The following is a 25539-nucleotide window of genomic DNA, read 5'->3' on the forward strand; positions in this document are numbered from 1 at the left end:
GTAGGTTTACCTACAATGCAATTGAAAAAGTGTTACGTGTATAAAGGTTTAGCTAGAATAGAACTCCAATATATCAGTCATTTTAAAAATACATGTTATTTGATCTGGGCAAATATTTAAGTATGAACATGCTGTGTGAAAGGAAGATGAAAAATAAAAATCATAGTAAACCCATTTGTAAGAAAAACTGAAGACACTCATGCAACCTAGCAATGCAAAAATGGCCGAAATTTCACGTTTCTTCATGTCTAGGTGTTTTTATTGACACTCAGGTCTTGAATTTTTTTTTTTTTTTTTTTTTTTTTTTTGCTATTTCAAAAGTTACATGTGAGCATTGTTCTTTTTGATATAATGTGGTTGCTTTATCTTTAAAGTCAATAAATATTTTAAGAAAATTCTTATTAAAAGTATTTAATTGTTTCTTTTTAACTAATTATCTTGTGGGCGTATGAGAAAGCTTGGTTTAAGTGTCATCATGAGTAGCAACTGAATTGACCAATGAACGACCTTGGAGTGAGACGTTCTGACCAATCAGAGGTCTGAAGGGGAGGGGTTTATGCTTTCCGGGACTGCAGCAGCGACGCTGTAAAACCTCCGGACTGTGCCTTGGAGCGTCTCGACTGGGCGGACCACAGAGAGGCGGTAAGCCGTTTTCACCATAAAACATAAGAGTTTGTTCATTATATAAGTCAATACATTCAGTTAATACCAGGATGGACGCTCATCTGCGGGTATATACTAAAAAAAACACACTCAATTTTAGCTGCAAGTTGCTTAGATTAGCTGTTAGCTCGTGTTGTAAACGGACAAACCAAGATGGCCGCTACTTAACTGAAGCAGTGACGCAGTGAAAAGAGGCGGGTTGAAAGCGCGTGGAAAGGGCTGGCGCGTGGCTGGTACTTACATACTGGACATATATATATATGTGTATATATATATATGTATATATATATATATATATATATATATATATATATATATATATATATATATATATATATACACACACACACACACACACACACACACACACACACACACACATATCAGGGCTTTAAGTGGAACAAAATAAGTGGTGGTTCTCCCTTAATGACTTGCTGTCAGTTTGTCATGCAAACATGGGACAGAAACATGGCTGATACTTGTAGATCTAGAAATTGATCTGTAGATTAATAGTTTTATAGCACAGAAATGACAAAAAAACAAGCACAGCAAGGTCTAAATCAAATCCACATTTGCCCAATTCAAAGTGCCATGGAGACACTTTTATGAACTTCAAGCCTCATAACTGGACATTAAAAATTACACTGAAAAGTAAATACATATACTTAAAGTTCATTAACCCTTTCATGTATGAATTAGTAATAAAACAATACAACTTTTTTCACATTTTTATTAAAAAAAAAACAACAAAAACACTGAAGTGGTTTATTTACAAAAATACCCTCCTCATTCATGAATATGCAAGAAAAAAAGCTTATAAATAGGTGCCCACTAAAGGGCCACTATGCACGAAAGGGTTAAAAACAAAAAAAAAATCCTACATTTAGACTTATTTAGCTTATTACCAGACTAATTTAACAGTGTATTAATATTACACTTTTTCTCTGTGAAATATGTTTTTCACAGCATTAGGCCTGGTCCATAACACTTACCAATATTATCTTGTCTTTAATCTAGAAATAATCTTAAAAAACTCTAAATACTGACCAGTCATACACTTAGTTTGCAGCATCTGACCTTAGTTGTCTGGTGTAGTAAATGACTGTTAAGTAGTACTACTGTCATCACTCAACAATAAAACACAGTATCTAAAAAATTAAACCTCAACCAATACGTTTGTGTTATTTTTTTGGCCTGCCTGATTTTCTTTTAAAAAAAAAAAAAAAAAGGTAAAACTGCATGAAGTATTTTTATCATTTTAATCCCACTCAGTATATTTAGAAATTGTACTTTAAGCACAGTCCTTGTTGTCTAAATATTATGGGGAAAATGGCTCAATAGCTATAGCACTATAAAGGACAATGAAAATATTAAAAGAGAACTTTTTACTGACAGTACTAACACTGACAGAAATAACACACAGTGACCGTTTCTCATCTGGGCGGGCTGGCTCAGCAGGAAGACCAATTGTCTTCCATCTGGAAAGTTGGGAGATCAATTGCCGAAGTGTCCCTGGGCAAGACACTAAAACCCCCAAGTTGTCCCCCAATGTTCCCATTGGGATATGAGGCGCTTCAGATAAATTACTGGAGAATAGTATCTGCATGTCATTCCCAAGTTTTAGCTTTCCAGAAAGAAAATATTTACATTGAAACAAACACTGAACCTTTAAAGGTTTTCGTAGATTGTAAACTTCCTGGACTGGATATAAATGTCTGGAAAGCCCTTTAATAGATTGCCTGGAGGGTAAGCTACTAATTAGAATTTACCCCACATAGTTACAGACTACTGTTCCTTCCAGGCGGTGGTCCCAGAGGACCAGGATTAAGAAACACCAGACTAGTGGACTTTCTTCTAGATGTTTGGGGAGTCTTCCACATGTCTTTTGGTGTATTTTTCTGTCAGCAGAATTTTCTTTTTCTGACACAACTCAGGAAAGTCTCTGCTTTGGAGCTTCAGCTCTTTCAGGGTTTTCTTTGGTATCTTTTGTCTTGTTTCCACTGTCAGGTGAGTCAGAATTTTTTGTGTGGTTTGGTTTGATAAATTCTGATCTCTTCTGCTTCCATCAGCTAACTTTCTTTTACCCAGTAAGCAGCTTATTGGCCAGATGGCGATAGATGTGTCAGTTGTATATCAGCATAAAGTCATAGCAAAACCTTGCTTGAATTATAATTGGGAGGAATTGAAGCAGGAGAATGGTGGAAATCTAGCAGTTTTGTGCCCTTTTTTTCCTGGTTTGTGGGTTTAAACAACAAAAAAATGTTTGTATTTTTAATAACTGTGCAGTTTTTTGCTTTTTTTTGCCTCAAATATCAGAATTAACAGTCAGAAGTTTTTGTTTCGCCTTACTGAATATTTGATAAGTATTTCCACATATTAAACTTGAATGACATATTTTGCTTTTTTTTTTTATTAAAAACAAGTAAAATGCAAACTAATTCAACAAAAAAGGAAAAAACTTTGTTTTATGCATTTGTGCTTTGTCAAATGGTAATATTCAGATATGTTTGGTTTGAAAGGGCCAATATCCTGCTGTTCAGTTTTATTTGAACATTTTTCATTTCAAATGTGGCTTTGCCAACTACACTGGGACAAATTCAGTCACTTTACAACAGTAAATAAATACCTTTGCTTATTGAAGGTAAATATTTGGTTGAATTATTTTTCTGTTTGTTTTTCTCCAGGCTTGAAATGAACAGAATACGAATACATGTTCTGCCCTCCAGTCGTAGCCGGGTGACCCAAACACCTCGACCTCTGGAGCCGCAGGCCTGCTCCTTCTCCCAACGACCATGTTCACAGCCTCGTCTGGAAGGCCTGGATTTCTGCATCAAACACATTCTGGAGGACAAGAATGCGCCGTATAAGCAGTGCAGCTACGTTTCCGCCAAGAACGGCAAGCGCTGCCCCAATGCTGCTCCTAAAGCAGAGAGAAAAGACGGGTGGGTGCGCAGTCATATTTTCACCGGGTTTTTGTTTTTACCCCAGCTTTGACTCATCAGAATTACTGCGCTTTGCTAACCTTTGTTGGAAAAACACTTTGAAATCATCAAATTTTTTTATACTTAGTTCCAAGTGATTTGCAAAAATATTTTAGATTTGCTCAAAATCACCATTCAGCCTTTATAAGACTTTTAATTGTTTAAATGCCAATTTAATTATGTAAATTATTAATTGCTTATTTTAAAAAAAAAAGTTATTATTTTCCATATAATATCAGGGGGATGGGTTTTAGTGGTGAGTCTTTGATATGTCAGAGATCAACAAAAGAACTTATCTAAACTGCGTTAGTATTATTTATATTTAGTGTCAGATACTCCCTTTGGTAAATGTCACACATCACTAGTATTCTAAATTAAATGACGGGAGATTAAAATATGTAATTTTAATGCCATTTTTGGCCATGGAAGTCTCCAAAAGGTGCGTCAAGATAGTATCGAAGCATCTGAGTGAAAAAAAGATGTCATTGATTTTAAAAAAAAAAAAAAAAAAATCTTGAATATAGTTATTATCAAAATTAGAGCTGCACAATTAATAATTAAAAAAGCGCAATCTTTATTCATACTTGTATACAATCTCATTTTCAAATGACAACGATTTTAAAAAAAACAAAAAAAAAACCCACAAATGTACCGCATTTCGCACTCAGACCGCCAGCTGGTAATATGTGCAATAAATATATGAATTGGAAAAAGATCGTGAGAGAATAGTGATCTCAATTCTAAGCAAAAAAAAAAAGGTTATTCTCATTTTATCCAGAATCGTGCAGCCATATTCAAAATTCAGTCCACTAGCTGTAACAGCCAAAAAAAATAAATAAATAAAATAAATGTACACAGATGTCAGAGTAAAGACTATCACTGTGCAGCCGACTTCAATCTTTCTTTCTGATCTCCGTTTTTTAGAGTAACGTTCTGTGCGGAACATGCTCGAAGGAACGCCATGGCTCTCCGAGCTCAGATGAAAAAGGCCTCTTCCGGTCCATCCCCAGAGGTTCTGTTATCTCAGCTCAGCGGCTACAACCGCGCCGACATTCACGGTGTGGATGGAGGACGCTCTGAAGCTAATCGCATTCTAGGTAGAGTATTTCTGTTGAACCCAGGATACGTGTCTGTAAATATGCAGGTTTAAATAGATTATTCTCTTGTTTTACTCCTGCCAGATGAAGACAGTGTGAGCGAGGAGGAGCAGGGACCGCTGGTACTCGACCAGACATGGCGAGGAGATCCTGATAGCGAGGCTGACAGTGTTGACAGTGATCATGAAGATCCTCTGAAGTAAGTTAATTATTTCACTGCAGAAAGTCAAATCGTCATTAAGTTGTTGATGCCACCCTGTCAATGAGCATCTTTATTATTATTATTTCATGATTATTCATTTTTAATAACATATAAGTATAATTTCTGTTACTATAAAAGTGTTTTATAAATGACTTTTTAACTCCAAAAATCATTACTGTAGTGAGAATAAAATGGTTATTATAGTGTAAATAATTGATTGTTTCATTTTACACCCGTATTTGCAGACATGCAGGCGTTTACACAGCAGAGGAAGTGGCATTGATCACACGGGAGAAACTGATTAGACTCCAGTCCCTCTACATCGACCAGTTCAAGCGCCTTCAGCACCTGCTGAAAGAGAAAAAACGCAGATATCTGCATAATCGCAAAGTGGAACATGAAACTCTAGGTGAATAAACATGCAGATAACGTGTGTTTAAAGTGGCCTGTAATTGATAATCTGTATTCTGCTTATGCTGATATAAGGAAGCGGTCTGCTGACGGGGCCTGAAGGGCTGTCCATGAAAGAGAGGGAGAATCTGAAGAAGCTGAAAGCTCTGCGGCGATACCGCCGACGGTATGGCGTCGAGGCCCTGCTGCATCGGCAGCTCAGGGAGAGGAGGCAGGCTGTAACGGAGGGGGTCACACAGGTGGGAACAAAATAAAACAATGTCTCCAGGTCTGACATTGCATCGATTTTACAGGAGATTTATTTATAGTGTTGTGAAATGGAGCGTGAGATGGACAGGTGGATCGGTGCAGCGTCTGCAGTAATGCGGACTCTGCGCCGGTCTGTTGTGGTGAAGGAGCTGAGCCAGAAGGCGAAGCTTTCGATTTACCAGTCGATCCACGTTCCTACCCTCACCTATGGTCATGAGCTGTGGGTTGTGACCGAAAGAACGAGATCTCATATACAGGCAGCTGAAATATTTCCTCCGCAGGGTGGCCGGGCTCTCCCTTAGAGATAGGGTGAGGAGCTCGGTCATCCGGGAGGAGATCAGAGTAGAGCTGCTGCTCCTCCGCATCGAGAGGAACCAGTTGAGGTGGCTCGGGCATCTGGTCAGGATGCCTCCTGGACCTCCCTGGTAAGGTGTTCCAGGCACGTCCCTCTGGGAGGAGACACCGGGGAAGACTCAGTACACGCTGGAGGGATTATATCTCTCGGCTGGCCTGGGAACGCCTCAGGATCCCCCCCCCCCCCCCCCCCCCCCCCCCCCACAGAGTTGGCAGATGTGGCTGGGGAGAGGGAAGACTGGGCTTCTCTGCTTAGGCTGTGGCCCCGACCCGACCCCGGATAAAACTGTAGAGGATGGATGGATGGTAATTGACAAATAATAATCAAAATAATTTTTTTGACATTAATTGTACCAAAAACATGTACGATCACCACATCACTCTTTAGTTTTGCAGCTCATCTTTTTAGTTCTAAAGCGCTTCTACATACATGTAGCATTGCTGTAAAGTCTATTAATACATAGAAGACTACGAAAAATGGTGTCTAATAGGGCTGGGCGATATGACCAAAATCTCATATCTCGATATAGCTCATTTTATATCCCCATAATGATATAAAACGGTATAATGTTGTGTCAGTCATCAGTTATGTGTCAGATGTTCTTGGCAACGGCAGCAGTGATCTCCTTCCAGGGGAACTAGTGCAGCTTGATGTAAAATACTGCAGTAAAGCTCCTTACCGTGGCGTAAACGATAGGGCCTCATATGAAATGATAGACATTTTCTATCGTCCAAAGGATTTATCATCATATCGCTCAGCCCTAATGTCTAATGATAGTTAATAATATCTGACCTCGTTTGCAGACCTGTCGTCGATGGATTTGTGTTTCTAACTTAGAGTATAAAATGTTTTTATTTGGCTGTGAAAGATTTTTTTTTTTACTGTTATATCTTCAGACAAGAACACTGAATGAAAAATGCATTTCCTTCATGGAGGGAAGTAGATGTACCAACCCCTGCCTGCCGATGGCCCGACACTGTCTGTCGCGTATCTTTCCATGTTTTCAGTTTTTCCCCTACAGATAACGTGCTGACAGGAACCAAATATTTCACCTCTTTGATTTAAGAAGGTTTCAGCCTCTGCTGAAAGGAACTGTTGTTCAACTCTTTTCACCTCGGCCCCAATCAAAAGCTGCAGCTTGAGGTAGCTGCTAGTTTCCAAAGGAGCCTAAAGTAAACTCCTTCCTGTGGTCTGTTGATTTTTCCCCAGAGTTAAAAAGGGACTAATCAGTTCAGTTGGAAGGAACAAAATCTCCAGTCAGACTTCTTTTAGTGTAAACTGGTGCCTTTATATCTTTTTTTATTATCTTATCTGATTAATCAAGTATTTTTTATTTCATTTCATTCATTTCAGCTGGACTTTCATTGTTTGCTCAGTTTAAAGGGGCCAAAATGTGCAGAACTTGGTTTTATTCACCTAAAGTTCACCTTAATGATCCCAGGCTTCATAAAGGTGAACCTTTAGATAGAAAAAAATCCCTTACGCGATTGTAAACATGTAAAAAAACAAAACAAAACAATGAACTTGGTCCTGATCCACTTGTTCAGTATTTTAGAAGAAATGTTTTCCTATGCAGTTTTCTACTTTGTGGAAGTTTTTCTTTGACCTGCAGATGCTCAGATATTTACCAGGACAGCAATCAGGTGCTCTTCAAGATGTGTCCAGGTCTAAAAGATGTCCCATGTGACCGTACTGTACACATGGGCCAGTCCGATGATCCCCGCTGCCCACTCCACCTCACTCTGCCTCCACCCATGTACCAGCCGGAGCAGGAACCTCCGCCGCAGGAGCAGTTCACCATTACAAGCAAAGACATGTATCTGAGTGCAGCGGAGCTTCAGCCCACAGAAAGCCTCCCCCTGGAGTTCAGCGACGTATGTACACACCATGTTACGAAAAAGAACACACTTCTGCCTTTTGCCCTTCACTCTGAGGACCAGATAAAACCGGTTTTACTCTGTAGTTTACTCTGTACTTGTGTAGAAGGTCATGTTTGATTATCAGGATCTCTCATCCTTGTTTGCTTCAGAGCGTCTAAATCATCTCTGACTCTGTTTTTAATGGCCTCGACAATTCAAGATGCTTCATTTAAGGATCTGGAAAGATGTTAAAGTGGAACTATTATGTGCATTTCAGGCTAATTTATTTTTATTTCTGAGCCCAGAAGGGCTGGGATTGATCGAGTTATTGTCACAAATCGCTCTATTTACTTCAGACCGACCCTCTCCGTAGGCTGTCAGATCAGCCTGCGGGCAAAACGAGTGGATTGAGACTCTTCCGCATTAAGCCCCGCCTCCTGCCACTGCGCTTCATTGGGAGCGCGCACCGCACCTGCTTTGGCCGTCATTGTAACATCTCATAAACAGAAGGATTAGACTCATATGAACTCAATAAAAACTACAAAATACAATGTCAACACATAACATACAGCCCTACATGTTGGAACCTGAATCAGACCCTGAAAACGAAGTGGAAAACAGCAACCCACAGCAACGAATGCAGCAGGATGTCTCTCTTTGGTAAACTCACCAGCCATCGTTGGAAAGAACTTTATCCGACGTTTTCCACCCGCCTGATGTATTTGTACATGCCCTTGTTAACCAGTAGAAGGTAACTAATCACCGAACCTTATCCCCTCGGGACGTCACAAGGATTTCCAAGTAGAAAAAACTTTCTAAAACGACGCGTTTTTCGTGGAAACCGAACAGAGAGCGTGCTGGAACTCAAACGCAAACTCAAACATGCGTTTAGGTGATAAAAAACACAGTGCCGTTCACATGTCTGATGACTGTAACACTGTAGAAATCTCAGAAAACTCCAAATACCATAATAGCACCCCTTTAAGCAAAAAAACGGTAGAAAAACACACAGCTGAGAAGTTTATTGTTGACAGGCGTTTCTTCTGAGTGTGTTAAACATAGACCGTATATGAAAGATGGACGGAGCCTCTGGCGGTTAAAAGTGAAGCCTATGCGGAAATGCATAAAACTGTGGTTCCCCCCTTCATCCACTAGGGGCTCCAAAACAGAGCGAATCCTCATAGACTCCCATGTTAAAAAGACCAACTTCACAGCAGAAATAAACATGTTTACAGCAGAAATAAACATGTTTACAGCCTGGTTCAAAAATACATTTTCGGTTTATAGGTCAGGTTAACCTTCATGACAACTGTGGGAGGAGTGATTTTTTTTCTAACTTGCCCATTTAAAAGTAATTTAATCTTGAAATTTGGCATATTTAGGGTTGTGTCCTTTTGATTGACAGGTCTCCCGCTTCAAGTCAGAAGAACGTAGAACAACCGCGGTTTTTAGCCGGTTAGCAACGTGACTTAGCTTTAGCCCACTTACCTCCGTTAGCTGGTTAGCTCCTGTTATCTCCAGATTAGCTCGGTTAGCTCTTAGCTAACGAAAGCTCAGAGTTCGCTTGATGTCAATCATCCACCATGACGCTCACAGCCCCCTCTCAGCGCCACCTCTTTGCTCATATTTGTATTTTCCGTGTGAGACGACGCATGCTTCTGCCAAGATGGTGATGGTAGGAACTGCCCACCGAGTTTCAATTCAGCTCTTCAGAAACCTACGGGTGACGTCAGGGAGGCTCTGCCCATCTCTTTGGTGTTAAAGTCTGTGGTGTTAAAACATAAAAACATGTTTAAGTAGTAAAACTACAAGCCAGTTTTTCTTTAATAACACTGCATGTAGAAGCTCAACTCTTTCCAATCTGAGTCAACATCAAATCGTTTTTTTAGCCTCAGGTAGGGCTGGGCGATATGACCTTTTAGTAATATCCCGATATTTTTATGGCATGTCACGATATATGATATATATCTCGATATTTACCTCAGCCTTGAATTAATGCTTTGGTGCATACAATCGCATCAGTAAGATGATTTTGTGTCTCCATTAAAACATAATTGTTCATACTGCATCAAGATGTGCTGATTTTAAACATTTATGCCAAAAGGATGAAATTGTAACGAAGCAAACTGATCAAAACCGTATTTAATGAACAGTTAAAGCAGTGGCAGAAACATGTCATTTTAAAACAAAATAAAGTGACTTTGCATGATGTAATAAATGCAACGTATGAAAATAGGTGCTCTCGGGGGGGACTTTTCAAATGATGAACTATTATAAGGCTTTGCTTTATGGATATGTTTTTGAGTTGTCGTGTATTTTTTTTTAATCGCAGAGTTTAGCGTAGAAATCAGTCTTATAATACAGGCAGAATGTCCTCGTATCGTCTCCAATAAACGGCTTCAGCCAGTTTTTAATTCAGGATTTGATTCCCACTGCTTTCTGTACTTTGTAGAGACATGACGAGCTAGATAAATATGCTTGTGTCACACACACAGTGGATGAGGTGAGTAAGTGACAGAGGTTGTGAATGTAATCAAATAGAATTAATTATTTTGCGTGACGTGACAAACTTTGTAATTTAGGTCCCACTCTGTAATCCGGAGCGGGATCAGTGGCGGATTTGGCTGTTCATTGTGACTGTAGGTGGAGTCGTGCAGGTGTCCTCTCTGCTCCTCTGACTGGCTGCAGCTGCAGCCGGAGCGACTGAGTGCTTTAGGACGGGGAGAGACTCTCATTCCTGACAATAACTTTACAATATGTGCTTTAAAGTCAGTCGCCAAAACACCAGGAAAGTCTCCAATAACTCCAGTAAAAGTCACTAGATTTGTCGCTTTTCACCAAAAAAAGTCGCCAGATCAAGTTGGCAACAGTGGCTACACGCTGCCTCTCATGACGTAGCTCACGTTATGTATGTAACTAGGTGCGCTTGCTTTAACTCTCTCTGCAAAGCGGTGCAGAGAGTTGAGGAGGAGGGGGGAAACCCCGCCCACAGCTAAAAACACCAGCGTGTCAACAGGATACTCGAATATGACGAATATAGGCATTTTCTATATCGCACAGGGGACTAGCCACGATATCTCGAGTATACTCCATATATCGCCCAGCCCTACCTCAGGTGTCAGACTAAGAGGCCAAAATGATGTGAAATGACCGAATCAACAGATGCAGCAGCATAAAGACCAACAAAACACAATTTGTTTCTAACAGTAGAAACTGTATGAAGACACAGATCAACAGTGCCCGAGCCTTTAGTCATCTGCTTATCGTTCTCAGGTCTTGGCTATCAGGAGAAAAATATTTGCATTAAACAAACGCAACAGAAACTATTTTTTCATATTTACACCGTTTCCTCCAGCTGGTCTGGTTTCCTCTGTAACGTGCTTCTGGACTTTCTGATGACATTCTCCAACCAGACCTGAGCAAATTCCTGGAAAATAAGCTGATGCTGCCATGTGTCGGTCTCCAGGAATTCAGGCACGCCATCACAGCTGTCAGTGCAACTTCCACTCGTCCTCCTGAGTTCGTTGTTCTTTTGTTCGTTCACAGCCGTTTTAATGCATTGCTGGCCGGTCGCGGTGCTCCTGCACGCTACCTGATACAACTCCAGCTTTCCTTCCTCCTCCTTAGACGCAGGATGGAGAAATGTCTCACATCGACCATCTACAGTCTCCTCCATGACAGTTATCCAGTGTCTGGAAGTGGAGATGACCTTCCTGTAGCGCTGCAGCGTGGTGACGGACGGGAAGGTCTGAAATGACATAACAGAGCAGATGATTTGACATGGAGGCCTTTTGGTTACTAGGGGTGGGAAAATCTAATCGAAAAATCAGAAATCTGGATTTTTTTTTTTTTGCTTCACAATTTTAAAATAGATTTTTTTTGTTAAAATCTTTTTTTTTTTTTCTTTTTTTTTTTTTTTCCCCCAAACAATTAAAAATAATCCATAATAAAATTTTTGTCATTTTTATTGTTTTTATTGATCTTTTTACTTGTCTGCTTGGGCATTATAGCAGCAGAATGATGATCTGGCTGCTGTGTTGTTTTTTCCTCATTGAAATCAAGAAAAACGACGAGCAAAAAAAAAAGTTTTGTACATTTATTTTGTTTTTAATCTACAAAACTTAGCATTACCAAAGAATTGTGAAAATTGCAATTTAAAACTAATCGCCACCCAAAAAAATCTGAATCGAATTGAATCGGGACAAAAGCATCTTCTCACAGCCCTAACATCCACATCCAATGATGATGATGAGTTTAACTGTTTCAGCTTCACTCTGCTGAATAAATCTGCAGTAAAAAGGCTGAAATATAATAAGTTAATGTTATTATAAATAATTATATTCACATTTTAAATAATTTCTGATGTGTTTAAAGAAAAGTAAAAATATGACAACTTTTGTTGCACCTTTTTAGAGCAGCTGCTGTAAAATCCTGAGTTTCATGTGGAAAGAGAACAAGCTGTTGCTGTGAAGTTCTGGAGACACTGATGGATGTTTTCACCCGTTTTTAGCCTGGAATAGAAATGCAGGTTTCTGCTGGAAAAGCAGAAAAAAAGCCTCCATGTTTTTCTCTCTCGCTCTCAGTAGCTTCTTCCTGAATCTCTGTTGCAGTTTCGCTCCACTCTTCCTGTTTCTGCTCCTCAGTTTCACTTCCCCTTTATGTTTTACTCTTTGCTTTAAGTTCAGCAACTGCACCATCTTTGCTGCAGTTCCTGTTTCACACTGAACACTAATAACATGTTGGATGTTTGGAAGAAACATAATGCAGACATTGATCAGTCTGACACTTGTCTGATTTACTAAACACATGTTCACTGTAATGATGTGTGATTTTATAACAGGATCAGGTGTAAATAAGTAACCACATGAGGCGAAAAGGCCTCAGATGATACACCTCTCTAGTTTTTAGTCATGTTTACTTGTATGTAGTTGGTAGTATACCTGCCGTCAGGCCTCAACATGCATATCCTGCCACTCGGCTCTCATGTTAGAGGTGGAGTCGAATCGAAAAGATGAAAATTGGGATTTTTTGCTTCACAATTTTAAAATGATTTTTTTTTTTTTTTTTCATTTTGAATTTTTTTTGTCATTTGTATTGTTTTATATTGATCTTTTTACTTTCTATTCTACTCTACAGTCATTTAGCATACTCTTTTATCCAAGGCGACTTATGTACGAGTGAGAACAACACAAGCATGAAATCAAACAGTCGAGGACATTGTAGGAAGATGCTGTTGGACTGTCCAGTTGGACGCAGGTCCTTCCATGAAGTGCTACAGGCTTTTTTTTGGTTTATTTTTAACTCCCTTCCCACCCCATAATATCATCTATGTCGTGTGTCTTCTTGGGCGTTAGAGCAACAGAATGATGGTCTGGCTGCTGTGTTGTTTTTCTTAATTGAAATCAACAAAAATGATGAGGAAAAAAAGTTTTGTACATTTTTTTTGTTGTTTCTAATCTACAAAAATCAGAAACATTGAAAAATTGTGAGAATTGCTAGTTAAATGGAATCTGCACCCAAAAAAATCTGAATCAAATCGGGACAAAAGCATATGGTCACAGCGCTATCTCATATCCTGTTGATGAGAACATGGACCCTGTCGAGCAGAAACGAGGGGTTTTAAACGGCATTGTGTGGTTCAGAAAACACTCCAGGTAACATCTGTGGTTCAGTGTTTTTTCCATTTCCCTGTGAAACGACTGGAAGTTGGTAGATGTGAGCGCTCATGCAGTGACATGCAGGAAAGCTGCTCCAGCAGGGCTGATATCAGATGGAAACTAGATGTTTGGGGCAAACCAGTATGAACTGCAGAAGGTGTAAACGCGTCTGGATGTGAGAAACTACACGTTTCTTGTACTGATGTGAACTCTCGGCAGGATAAATTTCTTATTAACAATTAAAACTGTGTCATGAATGAAAAGGTGACATATTTTCCTCCATCAGCATCCTCTGACAGAACTTGAACATTTTCATTCTTTATTCTGGACTTTGCAGGACCTGGATGTTGAAGGGGATGGCATGCAGGGCCCCCCCTCCCCCCTGCAGTTTGACACGGCACTCGCCCTCGAGGACCAGACCATCAGAGCCATCGCTGAGGCCCCGATGGATATCCTGACTGGAGAAGACCCAGACCAGGTGGACCTGGACACCTCAGGACAGGAGCTTTCAGAGCGAGATGTGGATGCCATCATGGGTGACCAGGTCAACTTCCTGTTTCTGATCCTATCTGATCCACATCACAGGATGGCTTCGATAAAACGCAGAAATCTTTCTTTTCAGAAAATTCACCTTCCAGTCTCTGGTTGTTCGCTGCAGATAAGAGGACACAGACTTTTCACTTCACATGAACTTAATCATTTTATTACAGCTTGGTTTGATTTGAACAGCTCAGATTGACACGATGTGATCGTCATGAATCAGCTTTTCTGATCACATCCTGTACGGCCGGTAGATTCCTGAAGTTCCACACAGGCGAGTTTTTTCCTAGGAATATAATCCAGATCAGAAATCCAGCCGAATGCGTTTAATCACGTTTGATCACGTTTAAATCGTTTTTATTGACATATTTTTCATGCAAATGCTGAACAGCAACGTTCTAGTAATGTTCTCTTCACTAACCAGTTTCTAACCAGTTAGTAACCATTTACTAAAAACCGTCTGTTAATTCATAAAAACTAACACGAATTTAGTAAACATACGAGGCAAAGTAAGTTTGTTTGTAGGGCTGCAACGATTCCTCGGGTAACCAGAGTACAAAAAATGATCTGTTTAATATCATGTGGTGATATATTTTAATTTATGCATCATCGCAGCATTCTCAGACCACTGCGCTGTTCTGAGGGACTACATCACTGTTTCAGTAAACATATAAAATATATAAAAACAGAATCTGTCGCCTACGGTGTGTCTGTACAGTCTGACTGTTTCACCCGGACTGATGACGGACACTCAAACAGCAGCAGCGAGCGGTTTGCTTTCTGTCTGAAGATTCTCCTTGCTTTGGTCTCTAATGTACGGTGGCCCTGAAGTGTCACAGCAAAACAAAAGCCACAACACAACACATTTAGCCACAACGGAAGTGATTTTTTAAAAAATTTTTTTAATTTTTTAATAAATTTCTCGGGACCACCGCAATGGAGTTTACATCATCTGAAGTGAGCAGCGACGTACGGAACATCACGGGAAGTCAGCTGTTTTCAGTCCTGACAGATGATAAACGGGAGATCGTTTGAAAAAGTCTGAGAAGAAAACACTGATGGTAAAAAAATAAAAAAATGATTAAAATAATGTCAGTATGCATTATAATTATTGTTTCAACTGTGTAAATCAGGAGTTATTGTATGTTCGTGATATGTGGCTTTTTACTTAGACCAAACCGACCGTCTCAGCCTGTTGCCTGATAAAGTCCCAGAAACAGAAAACTGGTTGTGGGAAAAGACGGGGATGCAAAAAAAAAAAACAAAGCAAAAAACAAACCTTTGCTGATTTCAGGGTGACCAGAAGTACTCTTTTACCCGGATGTCTTTTTTTTTTGATAGCTTAAATAAGAGTTTGACTGGAATGTAAAAATCTACTGGAATTTTGCGCTACGTAGCCTCATCCGATGCAGAGTAAAATACTTTAAGTGTTGATGACATTGCATACTGAAATTAGTGAGCATTACTGGTCTAGATGGGTCAAAATAGATCAATAAATTGGAGACAGGAGCTTTAAATGCCGCAATGAAGACAGCGACAAACTATAGATAGCCTACTTTATTTTTAATAATTGTTTTATTGAATAACAACACAGCAATATTAAAATGCAATACAGAGAAATAAGATATTTTCAGGGATTAGCGTACATATCACAGTTGATATGTAACGATAGGTAATACTTACATTAATAAATGTTTTTTAAATAATTTTATTCATTTTCATTTCTTTTTACCATCAGTGACTTTTTCAAACGATCTCCCGTTTATCATCTGTCAGGACTGAAAACAGCTGACTTCCCGTGATGTTCCGTACGTCGCTGCTCACTTCAGATGATATTTACATTGCGGTGGTCCCGAGAAATAAATAAAAAATAAAAAAAAAGTCACTTCCGTTGTGGCTAAATGTGTTGTGTTGTGGCTTTTGTTTTGCTGTGACACTTCAGGGCCACCGTACTAATGGCAGAGAATGAAGAAGAGGAGAGGAAAAGACCGAAAAAGTCACAAGTGTGGGACCATTTCACACTGAAAAGGGCAGAAAACGCAGTGCAGTGTGTGTGTGCTGTAAAGCAGGTCTAAATGTTGCAGCGCCTGAAAGGAAAACACCCCCGCTTCACCGCTCCATGCAACAGCATATCAACAACAGCAGGGCCGGTTCTAATCTACAGTGTTATAACCTGTAATATCAGTCAGCAGTGACGAGGCATGGCGAGGTGTCGGCTGCTAACGCACGTTAACAGTCTTGTAATCCATCCCTCATCTGTCTCTCCTGCACACACACACAGAGTCAAAGCGCATGTTTTACGGCAGGCGTAGCCTCTGTTCCTGCAGCAAACTTTTATTCCGTATTAAACAGACACTTTTAACAGGCGTGTCGTCCACCAAGACATAGACTAGTTCTTACATACTTGGGACATGTTTACAAGTCAGTCCTTCTTTCTACGTAAATTTGTCTTTAAATCCTTTAAAAGGCAGAAATTCGTGATCAGTTGAGAATTTTTTCTCCACACATCAAGGCGTGCACACACACGTCGGCTGCAACAAAATATCACATTTTCAAATATAATCGTTGGAGTACTCGATTACTGGTAGAAATAATCAACAGAGTACTCGATTCCAAAAGTACTCCATAGTTGCAGCTCTTATTTATTTGTGCAATATATTTGATAAACCTGAAGAGATTTCTAGATAAAATATTTATTAATATAAGAAATGATTTAATTAGACATTTTTGTGTAATTGCTGTATTTTAATAGAAACTTGTCTTTAATAAATTCAGTTTTATAATAAATGAATGGATTTGTTTCCAGTCGAGTCCTTCCTGCAGCTCATACCTGTGAAAAATCATCTGTAAATCGTTGCAGGAAGCTGAAGTGTGTAGAAACGTCTTTCCTCATATATGAGGCAAACGCTTCCTGCGACGGAATGAGACCGTGGAGACACTTCTCTCATTCAGCGTCTGACTAAAAGTAATGACTTCTCTTCCAGATGGTGTCGGAGGTGGTTGGAGGTGAAGACGACGCTCCTAACAGTTCGGTCCCAGATGTCAACACCTCGGCTGCTCCGTGATGAAGAGGCTCTACAGAAACCCGCAGCGTCACGCTGTCTTCGTCAGTTTGTCATCAATATGAAACTTCTACTTCAACTATGTGGTGCGAGAGACCAACAACTGGACGGCTTGTCTCGTTCGTCCTCTGAAGAAACGCATCTCTGCTCCTTTACGTCTCAGAGCGCAGACGGAGTGAGGACAGTTTTTATAAGCTGAGTCGAAGCTCAGAAAGTGGATCCCCGACCCGCTTTGTGTTCATTACAAGTTAATAAACATGGTAACTCCACTTCAGCTCATCTGGAATAAAAATGTTTGAACTTCAGCCTGATAAAATAGTCTTAACTCACACGACTAATCTTTTTATCCGTTTCTCCTCCAGTTGTATTTATTTTCTCCAGACGACAGAGTCCAGTTAAACCTGGTGAAATGTGTAAATATGTGGTTTCCATGTCTTGTTTCCACACAGCAAAGTCCTCTGCAACATGTTCACGTTTATTTATTATCTTTTCAGTCATGAAAGGCCTTAATCTGCTGTTAAATGTCATCTGGAAACTGGAAATAAAATATTTTCTCATACAAGTTCTGCTTTCTTCCTGTTTGGATCTGAAGTGACGTGATGTTTTAGGCTGAGGGTCACCTTAAAAAAAAAGTGGAAATGGGGCGTTTTCATGGAGTGACATCGGTTCTCCTCCAACCCAAACATGAGCAGCTCTGAGGAGGAGGAGGAGGAGGAGGGACGTCTGCGCTGCAACAATGAGGCCGACCCGCAGCTCTGAAGGCAGAAAACGGAACATCTGAGCCGCTTTTCACCGACATGGAGCGGCGGACGCAGCTTTCTGCCGCCTGAGGTGAGTCCAGATGCGGTTCTGATCCGGTTCTCAGGGTCCAGATTAGCCGGAACACCGAACCGTACTGTAGCTGTGAGGTTCCCGGTGGAGTGAAAGGAAAAGGTCTGGAATACCGCTGCCTGAAATTCCTGAATGGTGGAGTCGATCCGTCAGGGCGTTCCGCTTTTCACCCGAACCGACAGGACCCGGTTCGGTACCGGTCTCCGGGTGAAGGGCTCGGATCCTCCCGCTCCGGTCCAGTTCTGGGTCTGTGCAGCCGGGAAAACGGCGAGTGTGAGACCGAACCTGCAGGGCTGGATGTTCCACAACATGGAACTGCAGAATGCCATTTATACATTCATTTATTCTCATTTATTTTTATTTTCATGTTTTTAAGTTAAAATTTCAATTTGTTTCGTTTACATTTTGATCAGTATATCATTTCAATCCAATGCTTTTATTTGTTTGATTTATTTTTGCATTTAATCTTTATTCAGTTTTTTCGTGCTTATTTTATTTTCACTATTTAAAATATGCATTTTATTTTATTTGGTTTTGATTTAATCTACTTATTTATTTATTTATTTTTGTTCCTTAGTTTAACTTTAATTTAATCAATTTATTTCTGCACGTCACACTTATTCAGATAAAAATGCAGCTGATGGGAGAAATGAGGATCCTGCTGCTGAGGAGGCTCCAGGTCCTCAGCTTCTCAGTGATGATGATGATGATGATGGTGAAGAATGGGCTCATGTGTTTTTAGCAGAACATACCAGTTTGACTTCACATCTGAAGTCTGAATAATTTCTAACCTCATTTTGACAGCAGAGCTTATTAAACCTGCATGTTTGTCAGGAAGCAGTTGTAGAAATGACCCAGATCTGTTGGGACATAAAACTCTGCTGCTGCTTCAGAAACGCTGATGCATTCTCATTAAGAAAGATTAATGAGGATTAAATGTTCATGAAGAATAACTGAAGATGGATTAAATAAATGATTTTCTTACAGGTTTAGATGATGCAGACATGGTGACTTTAAGAGGTACGATCACCTCTTCCTTGTTTCAGTTTCTGCATTAAGGAAATTTGGTGAAATTGAAGAAATTAAGTATAAAATTCAATTTGTTTCTAAAATGTTGAATAGATAATGTAATAAAGTGATAACTGAAAAGATGAAAATATCTAATCTGTGTTGAACCAAACAGATGATCCCTAATGGTTGGCTGCTTTTTAATGGTTTTTAATCAAAATTCCAAATTTTCTGGCATTCATGGTTAAAAACATGTGAATTTGTTTTCTTGTTTGTTTGTTTTTTTTTTTAAACTAAATTTGATTAAAATATTGATAACATTTGAGTTTACAACCCCAATCACGAAAAGGTCAGGACACTGCGTAAAGTAGAATTAAATTACTTCCAGATCTCATCAACATATTTTATTTCCAGTAAAACATAAACATCATATCAGATGATGAAACTGAGACATTTTACCATTTTATGGAAATGTGAGCTGATTGTGAATCGTATGGAGCAACACATCTGTAAAAAGTAGTTCCAGGATGATGTTTAGCATCATGTAGCATCTCCTCTCCCTTTAACATCTGTCTGTAAACATCTGGGAGGAAGTGAGGAAACCAGATGCTGGAGTGTGAGGAACAGAGTCTTGTCCCATTCTGGTCTGATGCAGGATTCCAGTTGCTCTACTGGTTTTCTGCTTCCATGATGCTCCAGATGTTTTGTACTGGTGAAACTGGACTGCAGCAGACCAGTTCTCCTGTTCCACCATGCTGCTGTGATGATGCAGGATGTGGTCCAGCATGGTGGAACCTGCAAGGTCTTCCCTGAAAGAGACGTTGTCTGGACGGGAGCAGATGTTTCAGCATTGATGGAGCTTCCCAGATGTGGAAGCTGCCCACGCCATCGGCACTAATGCAACCCCATCCCATCAGAGATGCAGGCTGATAACAAGCTGGATGCTCCCTCTCCTCTTTAGTCTGCAGGACACGCCGTCCATGCTGTCCACAAACTATTCCACATCTTCATCCAGGTTTCCACTCAGAACATTTTAGATGAGCTTTGGTCCAGAGAAGACGGCGTGTTTCTGGATCCTCTTCACATTTAGCTTCTTCTGGAGCATTTGTGGATTTCAGGGTAAACTGTGTTCACAGAGAGTGAGTACGTGCAGTGATTTCCAGTAAAAGATCATGTCTGGTTTTAATGCAGAGCTGCCTGAAGACCCCGAGATGCACAGCATCCATTCTTGTCCCATGCACACAGAGATTCCTCCTGAGTCTCTGAATCTTTTCATGGTGGGACCTTCAAAGTTTTCACAGTTTCATGTTTGTGAAATTGTTCCAAATGTTTAGATTCAGATTGGTGAACCTCAGGCTTTCTTCACATCTGACAGACTCAGCCTCTGAAATGGCCCGTTACTCACCTGTTACCAATAAGTTTAATTGATTATGAAATGCTCCTCCAGTTGTTTTTTTTTATTTGTACCAGCTACTTTTTCAGCATTTTGTTGCCTCTGTTCCAACTTTTTATAGACATGTTGCTGCCATCAGATACAATATGAGCTCATATTTCCCATGAAATGGTAACATGTCTCAGTTTCAATTTCTGATGGGTTCATTTTCTACTGGGAATAAAATATGGGTTTATTAGATTTTTAAATAATTGTAATCCAGTTTTACTAACATTTTACTCAGTGACCCAGTGCTTTTGGAAATGAGGTTGTATATTACCTTTATCTGAAGCTGAAATTAAATCACCCTGATTTAATTAATGTTTTCATTGGACCATAAATAAACAATGTAAATGCAGAGTTTATTGTACATTGTAAGATATCACGAGTGCGGCTCTTGAATGAATACTAATCCGGAGGAACCATATGAAATAATGCAGCAATCCATTTGATGAAAACATGACCTGGTCATTTGGTAGTACAATATAATAAAACATGAATTATAAAAATGTTTATTGGCCGTAAAAGTCCAGTTTCCAGTGGTTAAGTGGTGTGTAACCAAACCACCTGCATGATCCAGAATGACCAGTTTGAGCTCAGAAATATTAAAAAATACACAAATACCTGTTGGAATTTCCCTAAATCCAAAATAATCTTTTCTTGGCAAAATGTACAGATATTTGGAATCAGGGAAAAACACTTTTCTTCCACTTTTTCAGAGTTGCTTTTCCTCTGCGGTAATGAATGGGAGGCCACATCATCATCATCATCATCAGCAGGCACTGAATTTATCTCACTGGATTTCACTTTAACAATGCTGCTTTTCACTGAATGTGACTCCACATTTTCTGAGTGGTTCATGGTCACGAGGAGGGGATTGTTTCTTGTTTGTTTTCACCTAATGAAGGATTTTATTAGTTCTAACACATGTCCCAGTAATGCTCATATGTTGTCCCAGTCAGAGGTATAATAAGGTTTAAAAACATGCAAAAGTTGTTGTGTGGCTCTTAAAAAGTCTCTTCCAGAAAAACCTGGAAGATTAATGATCTATGTGTGTTGGTTGAAAGCCAGAGACCTGTTTTCATTGTCTCATTGCTTACAAGTATAAAGTTGAGTTCAGAAGAGAATGAGGATGCTGTTATTGTTTAAACTCTGTATAAAAGATTCGCACAGCCGGAAGAATTCAGCCTGTAAAATATTGAAGTTTCACTGAAGCTCTCCTGAAATGCTCCATTAATCTTTTAGTGTTTGCAGACTGCTTTCTCCTAATTCTGCTCCTTGCATCATCTAAATGCTCTGCTGATGCTTGTGTTGGACTTTGTTGGTTTTGGCAGATAATAATAAACACCATATGTCACATAAGATATCCTGACAAAGGCCCATTCAAACCCATGAGCTCATAATTTAACCTCTTCTTTACAAGGCATATTTTTATGACTCCTGTCTGAAATGACTTACTCCTAAAAAATTCAGTATATCTTTACAACTGCAAGAACTGTGCGTATAATCTTGGTCTAGGCACGTGATATTATTAGAGACATGTCAGAATCAACATATGTGTTTCTGTGTTAGAGCAAATCCACCTGCAGTATAGTGGAAAATGGAAAAAATGATTTACTCCTAAAGAAGAATGATTCAAGTAGTCCTGGGGATTAGTAAAGTGGTCCTACAAACTATTAAAGTAGTCCCAGTTTTAGGAAAAAAGTAGTCCTAGGAATCAGTCAAGTAGTTATGGGAATAGCTGATGTAGTCCTAGGAATAAGTAAAGTAGTCCTATGTATGTTGGATGTATGTTAGGTTGATGTTAAAGCGTGTTAAGCACTGACACATGTTAGTTGTTCATGTTAGCTGTTAGCTAAGCTGATGCTGGACCATGTTAACTGTATGTTTAGCTGCATGTCAAACTGATGTTTTAGCATGTTTAGTTCTAAAAATATGTTAGCTATACATATTAGATGTATATTGGGCTAATGCTGGAGCGTGTTGCGTGTAACACGTGTTAGCTGTTCATTTAGCTGTATGTCACACTAATGTAGCATATTTAGCTCTAAAAATGTGTTAGCTATACATGTTAGCTGCATGTTGGGCTGATGCTGTAGCGTGTTGGGGTGAAACACGTTAAGCTATACATGTTGCATGTTACACTGATGTTGTAACAGGTTTAGCTATGAAAATGTGTTAGCTATCCGACATGTTGGATGTTAGGTTGATGATCGAGCGTGTTAAGCACTGACACATGTTAGTTGTTCATGTTAGCTGTTAGCTAAGCTGATGCTGGACCATGTTAACTGTATGTGCATGTCACACTGATGTTGTAGCATGTTTAGCTCTAAAAATGTGTTAGCTCTACATATTAGATGTATATTGGGCTGTTGCTGAAGCGTATTGGGTGTAACATGTGTTAGCTGTTCGTTTAGCTGTATGTCACACTAATGTTGTAGCATGTTTAGCTCTAAAAATGTGTTAGCTATACATGTTAGCTGTATGTTGGGCTGACACTGGAACATGGACTTTGCAACACCTCTTTAGAACAGCGTTGTACACAAAGGTTTAACCAGTTTCTGCTAAAAGAATTGGAGTCCTGATGTGCTGCAGCCCCAGAACTCAAGCAGGAAACCAAGGTGCAACCACCAAAATGAAAGAAAAACTGGACAGGCAGTTTGATTTTCAAACACTGACACATGCTGCTGAACAATAAAATGATCCTGATCCCTGTTTTTGGTGCAGTTGTGAATCAGCATTCCCAGGTAGGGATAACACTGAAATCGGCAGGACCCCATCCCATTCGTGGGGGATGTGGCGGTCAAAACACCCAAACCTTTCCCTTTTTAAATTTATTTATTTATTACCTTTCCAGAAGTGAAGCACAAATTTTGCTGTTCTTGTCACTCTCTATCTCCTCTCTAACTCCAACTCCCGTTCCTGTTTTGTAATCATGCCACTGGCTGATGGGCTTCTCTGTTGCCTGTTTTGTCTCTTGTATTTTTTTTATAGTTCAGTTCGATGCATAAGAAGAGGAAACTAGCCAGTTTCATGGTTCGCACTGGCACATATTCACCCAAAAGTGGCTCATTTGAAGGCTAGTGTTGTTTTTGAGGATGCATTAGAAAATATTGTCTTGATTTATTTCATGATACTTTCATAATTCACAGAGGTTTACTGATGACACAGATGTTAAACCTATCCGTAACAGAGCCAGATGGATCAGTTCAAACATTTGGTAAGAGCGAAACAGCCAGAGGAAACAAAAAGATGTTTTCTCTAAATTATGCAGATGTTGGATAGGCAGGTTCACCCTTTAGAACGACACATAAAGAACTCTGGAAGCTGCATTCACTGAAAGTTGACATCTGAGAATTACCCAAGTCAAGCTCAGTTGATACTAAACATTTGTTAGCATTTGAAGATTTATTTTTGAGGGAGCATTGGGAGAACTACTGCCGTCCATTCAGGATAGATCTGTTGAAGGGCACTTGGAGGGTGGCAGGTGGTGTTAAACCTGTGATATTACTGGTCTCAATCCTGCCCTGTATTTGACTTTTATTTCACTTCTTTGATTATTTAATTTTTCTCCCTGTGCCATATTCTCAGTAAGTTTGGGACTTGATGCAGTCAGAGGATGTAAAGGTGGCTTCCTAAAGGAAAAATCTGCTGAAACCTTCTCAAACAGGGCACATTTCTGACTATGGAGAGCTTTAAATCAGTTTTTCTCATTTCAGGTCCTCAGGACCCACTGCCCAGCACATCTGAATGAAATAAATGGCTCGTAAACAGACATGCAAAGAACTTGTTGAGGAAGTGCATTGATCTGAATTAGTGGTGTTTGAGTAGAAACATGTCTAGGGCACATTCACATCCGCCTTTTTGATTCGAATCCTAGTCTGTTTGCTCGGACAGTCCACTTTCGAATCCTGCGCCAAACGAATTCTCATTCGTACTAAAGAAGCGGACCCAGTCTGCCTACAAACGCAGGTCTCAGCCCGTTTCAAGTAGACCCAGTACGAGAAAAGTCACTTCCTGCATTTTGTGCAACATTGCATTGTGGGTAAATACATGGTGGTGGCGTTAAGGGTCCTCTGCCTCATCTGGTGTTCATACTGTGTCTATTGTATTTCTGCAGTATACTTGTATAAGACAAAATAAAAAAACCCAAAACCGATAATTTTCTGGTCCATGTTTAGTTCGCATGAGGAGGAAACGAGTTTTCTTCTTCACGTGGGTCTTGTCCTCTCTTTTGCTAAATACTAGTGCAGCGCCACCTTTGGTAGGAATGGGGATATATTATTGTAAAGGTTTAGCGCGTTTGACCAAAGTGCAGCATGAACATGATCTTGGTTCGCATGGATACACTCCCATAAAACTTACAGACTATCTTAAAGGGAATGCACCCTAAAACACGCAAGGCAGTGGGTCCTGAGGACCTGGATTGAGACACAATGCTCTAAATAACTCAATGCAAGTGTCCAATCTGTCTTTACCAACTGTGGGAGGAATAACTGGAGTATTTTAGTTTGTTCGGGATAATTTCAGGCGATGTGTGTGTTAGTGTGTAATATCTGCAATACTGAGGAACATGCAGAGTTACTAACATCCTGGCTTTATGACCTCCAAGTGTGGATTGGTTTAGTTTGTTCCTTGTTCGGTGACATTTATGACCTCCATGTTTAGATCTGTGAGCTTTCAGTCTCTGTGAATCTTTGAAGCAGTGTTTCCAAGCTGTGCTGAATTACATCCTGAAAAGCCAAACCAGTGACTTATGCGCAGTATAAGTGCTGGCTCTATGTTTGCCTGTAATTGTTCACAGGTGTTCTGCAAGCCTCCGTATCTTTGCAGCAGCCTCCTGATGCTACATAATGTGCTGCTAAGATGTTTTTTCAGAGGACAAATACATGCTTATTTTGACTTTTTTACCCTAAAATAGTTTTCATCACATAATTTGTTGGTGGCCACATTCAAAGAAGATGTGAGTTCAGTGTGAATGAGAGCTGTGCAGAAACCTCAACAAACTGAATCAACATTGGAAGAGGAGTAGAGCAGAATAAAGCCGCGGTTCTGCTCCCTGCTGGTGTTAGTCGTATTCGCCAACAGGCATGGCTGTGGGATTCTGGTGAAGGCCATTTCTCTCTCAAGGTTTTTTAGCACCTCCTTCCAAAAGGAGGGTACCACAGGACAGTCACATGCAGTGCCGGATT

The 25539-nt window shown here is 39.8% G+C and overlaps 2 protein-coding genes across 2 annotated transcripts in view; both read left to right on the top strand.

Moving 5' to 3' along the window:
* The first annotated feature begins 609 nt into the window (after positions 1-609).
* kansl2 (KAT8 regulatory NSL complex subunit 2) lies at positions 610-17609 on the top strand. Its single transcript, XM_079238657.1, has 10 exons — positions 610-642; positions 3348-3605; positions 4569-4741; positions 4826-4940; positions 5189-5352; positions 5430-5593; positions 6855-6945; positions 7579-7832; positions 13812-14018; positions 16999-17609. The coding sequence occupies exons 2-10, from the start codon at positions 3355-3357 to the stop codon at positions 17077-17079; spliced, it is 1500 nt and encodes a 499-aa protein (XP_079094783.1). The 5' UTR covers positions 610-642; positions 3348-3354; the 3' UTR covers positions 17080-17609.
* Positions 17610-17875: 266 nt separating this feature from the next.
* Positions 17876-25539, top strand: part of nckap5l (NCK-associated protein 5-like) — a gene marked incomplete at its 3' end in the record, with an annotated part of 54176 nt that continues 46512 nt past the window's right edge. Inside the window, exon 1 of the mRNA XM_079239170.1 lies at positions 17876-17907. The remainder of the gene's footprint in view (positions 17908-25539) is intronic.

Source organism: Telmatherina bonti (genome assembly GCF_933228915.1).
Source record: "Telmatherina bonti genome assembly, chromosome: 4".
Taxonomy (NCBI): Eukaryota; Metazoa; Chordata; class Actinopteri; order Atheriniformes; family Telmatherinidae; genus Telmatherina; species Telmatherina bonti.

Excerpts from the sequence above, each read along its gene's own strand:
- kansl2 (XM_079238657.1), top strand. The coding sequence starts at position 3,355 with ATGAACAGAATACGAATACATGTTCTGCCCTCCAGTCGTAGCCGGGTG. Across the intron at positions 3,606-4,568 it reads AAAGCAGAGAGAAAAGACGG|AGTAACGTTCTGTGCGGAAC; the intron begins GTGGGTGCGCAG and ends TCCGTTTTTTAG. Across the intron at positions 4,941-5,188 it reads GATCATGAAGATCCTCTGAA|ACATGCAGGCGTTTACACAG; the intron begins GTAAGTTAATTA and ends CCGTATTTGCAG.